This window comes from Lipotes vexillifer, unplaced genomic scaffold (assembly GCF_000442215.2).
Source record: "Lipotes vexillifer unplaced genomic scaffold, Lipotes_vexillifer_v1.1 scaffold53, whole genome shotgun sequence".
Classification (NCBI taxonomy): Eukaryota; Metazoa; Chordata; class Mammalia; order Artiodactyla; family Lipotidae; genus Lipotes; species Lipotes vexillifer.
In genome coordinates this window covers 2549323-2556077 of record NW_006791814.1, presented here as the reverse complement: position 1 = coordinate 2556077, position 6755 = coordinate 2549323, and the positions used below count along the sequence as shown (strand labels likewise).

Genomic DNA, 6755 nt, shown 5'->3' with positions numbered 1-6755 from the left:
AGGGCTGTGGTCTGAAAATAAGAACCAGGTCACTGGGGCCACAGGCCTGCTGCTGTGGGACCCCAGTATCAAAGAACAGACCGTTGGAAAGACATTGGCTCAGTGGCTGCAAGTTGAAGTGGTCACCAGAGCTTTGCAGGTGGAGGCAGCGAGGTGTCTGGGGGTGGCTGTGAAGAGGAGAGGGGTCCCTACCCCGTAGAGGGCCAGGACCTGCCGGCACTCAGCTCGGGGGCAGCTGAGCAGGCCATCTACCGTTGGGTGGAGGAAGGGAGGTGAGGGGTGGATGACTGACCTGATCCAGGAGACTAGGGGCAAATTATTGATATGACCTTGCTTGGGATCTGTAAGCTGGGATGCCCAGAGGTATAACTGTGAGCCCTCCTAAATCTTGTCTAGAACACAGCTGAGAAATAAGTAAAATTTATTAATAATTTTTCCTTTGAGCTTCGACATATCTCTGTGAAAGTGTGTTTTGCATCACACCCTCAAGTGTATGTTTGTGTGGTTATCTTTCCCTGTCCTCTGCAAAACCTTGTGAGGGTAAGAATCATATCTGTCAATCCTGTGCCCCTGCACAGACCTGTAAAAACAAAAAACAAAAAACAAAAACAAAAACATCATTAAATGTTTCTGGGATAATAAGCAGGGTAATGAATCAAATGGGAAAGACCCAACCACCTCGGAAGCACTTTATCTTCCTAACCCCCTCTCATCACCTTGTAAGTGAAAGGCTTGGTCCTTGGTTTCTGGGGAATACATTCTTTCTCTGGTCTATTAGAAAGGGCATGGGTTCTGTGGTTAGGTCACCATAGATTTACACTTGCCTCTGACACTTTCCTTCCATGTTACCTGAGCATGTCGTTTAACCCTTTAATGCATCAATTACCTTATACTTAAGTAGGGATAAAAACCCACTTCACAAAGTTGCGAGGATTAAGTGAAAGCAAAGGTGACAGTGTCTGTAATCAGTGCCCAGTTTATTGCCTGACATGGAGCAGAATGCTCAAGAGAGCACGCTTCTTATATTAGTCAGGATGTGCAAGGCTCTGCTACGGTAATAACTAAGCCCTAAGGTGTCAGTGGCATATTAAGACTAGAAAAGTCGGCATTTTGCTCCTGTTATGTTCAATGACAGTATTACTGGTCAGGTGACTGTCTGGGTGACACTCCTCCAATGAATGTCTCAGGGATCTAGACATCTTTCTTCCTTTGATGGCATTGCCTTCAAGTGCACCTTTGAAGGTCTTCACAGTGGGGTGAGAAGGATTGCTAGTAAGAGATTATTTTAGGGGGGCTGGTCTTGCACATGGTATCACTTTATTGCACGTTTCCAAGGTTTACCACATGGTTTTCCCCAGATGCAAGGTGGCCTGAAAATACAGAGCTCTTGTGTGCCCAAGAGAGAAGACCTCAACAGTTCGCCATGCACCTAGCATCATCTTGGCCATGCTTTCTTTCTGTAGCCCTGGATGCTGATCTCAGTTTAGGATGATTTGTCAGTTCTTCCCGTGAACACTTGAGATGCTGCAGGCTCCCCTCGCTTACCAGTTCCAGCACATCAGGATCTGGATGTTGTCCATGGCATTGACGTGGTTTGTTTGTCTTCCACAGGCTGGGAGACAGGCTCCAGTGAGGCAGCGGTGGTGTAAGGATGGGAGGGTGGCCCTCTGTTTTCGTCTCTGTGGCATTCACTGTGCTGTTCTGGTCAGAGAAGGTCTATAGAGGAAGTGATTTGGGGGAGGATATAGTTTGGAATTTTCAGACAGGCAATATGGGGAGGTCGCTTTCTAGGTATTAGAAGTGACAAGTAAGTATGAGACTGGAAAGAGCAGGTGGAGCTTGGGGACTGCTGTGGGCTCACTGTTACTGGAACGTAGTTTGGTCTCTGTCTGGCACCCCATTCACATTTATGGGTTCATTCAGTCAATGGATATTTCTTAAGCCCGTCCTCTGTGCCAGTGCCATTCCCAGCCATTCTGAAGCTTACTGTCTAGTGGAAGCTGGTTGATTGCCTCTGTCCTTGCCTTTCAAAGGTCTCCCTTGTCCACTCTATCTGGGATGAAGTCTCCTCTGCTTTCTTCCCCTGACCTTCCCTCTTGTCTCTTGGGACTTCCATCCGCACTGGGCATTGCCCTTCTTCCATTTGTTTCCCGAAGCACCAGTGACACAGGGCTGTTGTATGTCGCCAGCTCTCAGTGTGGGGTTGGATGTAGTGGAGGGGCGTTACATCACAGGACAGGGAACTGTCTCCAATTCATGGTCAGAAGGGCTTCCTGGACCACATCAGCCTAGGGGTCCTCTCAGTCACCGCAACCGCATCCTTCATAGCACATACAGAAATGCAGAGTTACTTACTAGTTTGCCTGTTTGCTGTCTGTCTGCCTCACTCATGCTAGTGATAGCATGCCTCTCTTGTAAACCACTGTATAGATAGCACCGTGTACTCTTCTGGATCTACCCTAAGAGCTCAATTAAATAATTGTGAATGAAAGAATGAATCAATGAAAGTAAACAGAAATTTCAGTTTCTACCAGTTCATCAGCCATTTCCCATCACAGGAGATTTCTCATTGGCTTTCACCTTCTGTAGGTGTCTGCTTTACAATGTGTTTCTTGGATCTCTCTCTCTCCCTCTCCTTCCCTCTCTCTTTAGGTGTCTATACTGTAAATTCCTGTTGCTTTTTAGTGCAAAGCTATTTAATTCTCTCAACTCAAGCCCCAACCCTTGCACTACCAAAACAGGTCCAGCTCTCCTTTGCCCAGCCCAACTCTTCTGGGTTTCCATACTCTGCAAGAAAGGAAGTGGAGAGAGCTTTGCCATCATAGGTTTACTTTAGCAGTGTGTCTAGGTTTACTTTAGCAGTGTGTGTCAGATCTGTCAACAGGCCTTCCACCAGCACTAAGCAGAGGAAATCCCAGGTCTGGGGGTAGAGAAGGGATTTTGTCCTTTGTTGCTAATGGAGACAATGGTGCGATATTACATGAGGCTGCAGACACAGGAAGGGGCTAGCAAGGGATGGTTTCTGTACGTGGAGCAGAACCATGGATGTGGTTTGGATGTGTGATAGGGGAACCAATGGTTGTCTAGGGGAGGGAGATTGTGATATGATGAGGTCTGACAAGAAAGGGCAGTGGAACTGTGGACCCGAGTGTGAAACTGTCTCTGTTCCTCTGTGCATCCTGCCAGCTCACCCTGGAGTACTCTGCCTCTTGCTCTGTGCTCATGGAGATGCTCCTGAACTTTAAAGCCCTGATTAGTTCTCCCCTTCCCCTTCCCCTTCCAGCATATAGTCACCTCCTGCTTCTCTGGACAGACCAGCATTTCCTCGTTGGAGCCCCAGTTCCATACCACACATCTCCCTTAATGTCACCAGGAGGGGACTTAGAGCCCATAGCATATGCTCAGCAAAATCCAACTTACACAACTCATTGCAAAGTGGTGGGTGATGGATGGCTTGGACTTTTAGGGAGAAGCTTTAAATACTGTCAGCCTTGACATTATTATCTTCCAGGTGCATGACTGTCTAATTCTCTACACATTTGATTTTTACTCCACGAAAACTTCTTTTATAGGGAAGGAGGTGGGTGTTGAGAATTTATTCTGTGCCAGTTTTCGTATGTTTTTCCATTTAATCCTCCTGATATTTCTGTCAAGTGGATCTTTCCCCCCATATTCCAGGTGAGGAAACTGAGACACAGATGGCGGAGCATCTGGTCTAAGCTGACCCAGCTTTGCAAAGCTGAGATTCGTGTCTAGTTTTTCAAGACTCTGAAGCTAGTGCTTGCTCTGCTGCCTTGCAGCCTCTCTCCATGTTGGAGGAAGCAATTACAGAGGCATGCCCTGGCATTCATTTTTCCTGCTTAGAATGAGACATTGCTGTTTACTTTCTCAGGAAGGAAGATTGAAATCAATGTAACTAGCCTTATTAACTTTTTTAAGTAGGGGGCCTGCAGATGCCAGTGTCTTTCTTGAGAGCGCCAAAGCAAATATAAAAATCCAATTTGCTTGCCTGAAAAAAAATCTCCTCCAGAGTTTAAAATTCAAAGCTGTAAATGAAGAGCTGATGAGACGGGGGTAACAAAGCAAGCCCCAGACACAAGGGTATATTTACTCACGTCTCTTTTCTCTGCAGGTGGCTGTTCCTTTGATGACCACTACAGCAACTGTGGTTACAGCGTGGCCCTGGGGACCAATGGGTTTACCTGGGAGCAGATTAACACGTGGGAGAAACCAGTGTTGGACCCAGCGGTGCCTACAGGTACGTGACCAACTGTGTTTGAGGCTCTGTTGGGGGTGGTAGCTTTTATGATGACTCATGGGGAAGAACTTTCTTCTGGATCAAGCTGTTGGGGAGGGCAGGTGATAACTTTGTTGGTAATAAGTTCCCCATCCCCAGAGGTATGCAAACCAAGGCTGAGTGAATTCTTAAGCATATGGGCGAAGTCATATGTCATCTGGATTCAGGAAATTTTAGGATTCCTTTTAGCTTTGAGATTCTAAGCTTTAGCTGCCAGTGGGGCATCACTGAGTTTTGTCTGGGAGCCTGACAGTAGTGGGATTTGGGGGGAAGAAAGCTTCTCAAGAATTTGAGGTCATTTTTTTCCTTCTGGGCCACACAGACATAGCTTGTATATATGCAGGGGAACCGCCACAGTCCAAATATTACTCATAAAGTTGTTGTCCCGACATCCTGAATGCCAAGTTTATCCTTCACCAGTGGGACTGAAGGCCTAATATACATTCCTGATGAATACCTGTGTGACATAGGCCTATGAGAGTCATAGCCAATGTATTCTAGGGGAGATACACCTGGAGGAGGTGCCTTTTTGTCCTGTGTGTCCTTTAAGAGGATTGGATGACGCCCACCCACATTGGGGAGTACTGTTTGCTTTATTCAATTCTCCAATTCAAATGCTAATCAAGTCTGGAAACACCCTCATAGACATACCCAGAAGTAGTGCTGTGCCAGCTATTTGGGCATCCCTTAGCCCAGTCAAGCTGACACACAAAATTCACCATCACACCACGGATGGCCTCCCCATGACTTCAGTTGCCATCAGACATCTCTTATGAACTTGTGTACACAGCCCACTGCCGGGATGCCTTATCCTCCCAGCTGCTCTGAGACACAGCTTTGCCAGGATGTCATTAAGCTGGAGAGAGATGCCCAGAGATGTCTAGGTGAGGGGGTGGGCTGTGTGACCTTATTGACTCTGAGTTTGGCCCCAAAGCAGGAGGCTACTGGATGGCTCTATCTAGTTCCTATTAAGGGCATCAGTTGTTTCTGTACGTTTCTCCCGAGTATAGACACAAGCCCCAGGTATCGTAAATCTGTGACATGGTACAAAATTGAGCTTTTCAGATCTGGTAGGATCTTGCTTGACGTGAGTGAGCAGAGTCATCAACAGCTACACGTGCCCATTAGTAAGGTGACCATGGGACAACCTCTATGCCTGTTGTCCCATTGTAGTTTTTTTAAAATGCTGACTCTACTTTCAAAAATGTCTTGGTTTACGTGATAGAATCACTTTTTCCATTGGAAATCCCAGGCGTGCAGTGCACCTCTGCTGAAGGCTACCTACCGCATGTGCTGTGCTCTGTGTGGCCAGCTTTGATGTTGGCCAGATAAATTCAGACCTTATAGTGCATGTGTGTGCATGGTGTGTGTGTGTGTGTGTGTGTGTGTGTGTTGTGTGTGTGTATTTGCACACACACATAGGCTCTTTCGGCTCATCTTTAGCCCACTGGGTGCCCTGTGGGGTCATGCAGACTCTCCAAACTCAACATCTCCCAAACCGAAGTCCTGATTCATCTCCATCTGCTCAAGCTCTAATGCTCCTTGTCTCAAAAGGCCACTTCCTCACTCTGGTGCTGATTCAGAAACCCAGGGGTCACACTTCTCTCTGACCTCTCTCCTCTCCCCTCTCCTTGTCAGTCACTCCATCCTGCCCCTTTACCTCCTGAGCCCATCACGGGTCTGCTCACGTCTCTCTATCTCTGCCGCCGCTGCCCTGGTGCCACGCACCATCTCCTCTCGCCTGCGTCACTGGAAGACTTCCGCACAGACTTCTCGGCTTCCTCTTCTGACTTTTACTCACTCTCTGCACAGAAGCCAGAGATTGTTCTAGAATGTAGGCCTGTTCACGTTATCTCTCCCTTTCATTGCCCCCACTCAGCTTCTGCCTAGAATCTTTTGGAGGCTTTCCTCTTGCTCTGAGAGAGGAGACCAATGCCCTGCTGTAGCCTCCGAGGAGTCCAGCCCCCCACATCCCAGTTTCCCCCCCGTGTTCACTTCACACTGGCTTTTGTCAGTTGCCACAATGCTCCAGACCCTTTCCTGCCTCAGGAACTCACGTGAGACTGGCACTCTCCGTAGAACTTTCGCCTCCTCCCCGTTCTCTTGTATTTCCCCTTCGTATCTCAGCTCTTGCATCTCTTCTTTAGGCCGGTGCGCCCCAGATGCTCCAGTCTGGGTCTGCTCTCTCTGTCATTGTTCCCCATTGCACCCTGCTCTTTTCCTCAGGAACACGCATCACTGATGTTACTTGTTCAGTGTACACTGTATCGCCAGATGAGAAGTTCCATGGGAACAAGGACCACGACAATCTTGTTCCCGGACTATCTTGAGTGCTTCATTCAGTGCGTCACACACAGTATGTGCAAAATACCATTTTGTTGGATGGATGCATGGATGAATGGGCAAATAGTCTTTATCAAGTGTTTCTTTTTTTTCTTTTTTTTTTTTTTTTTTTTTT

At 47.5% G+C, this 6755-nt stretch overlaps 1 protein-coding gene across 1 annotated transcript in view; it reads left to right on the top strand.

The window, feature by feature from the left end:
• Positions 1-3698: 3698 nt before the first annotated feature.
• PTPRT (protein tyrosine phosphatase receptor type T) overlaps positions 3699-6755 on the top strand; it is an 804737-nt gene continuing 801680 nt past the window's right edge. Inside the window, exons 1-2 of the mRNA XM_007464800.1 lie at positions 3699-3713; positions 4084-4258. Of these exons, the coding sequence (XP_007464862.1) occupies positions 3699-3713; positions 4084-4258 (190 nt within the window). The remainder of the gene's footprint in view (positions 3714-4083; positions 4259-6755) is intronic.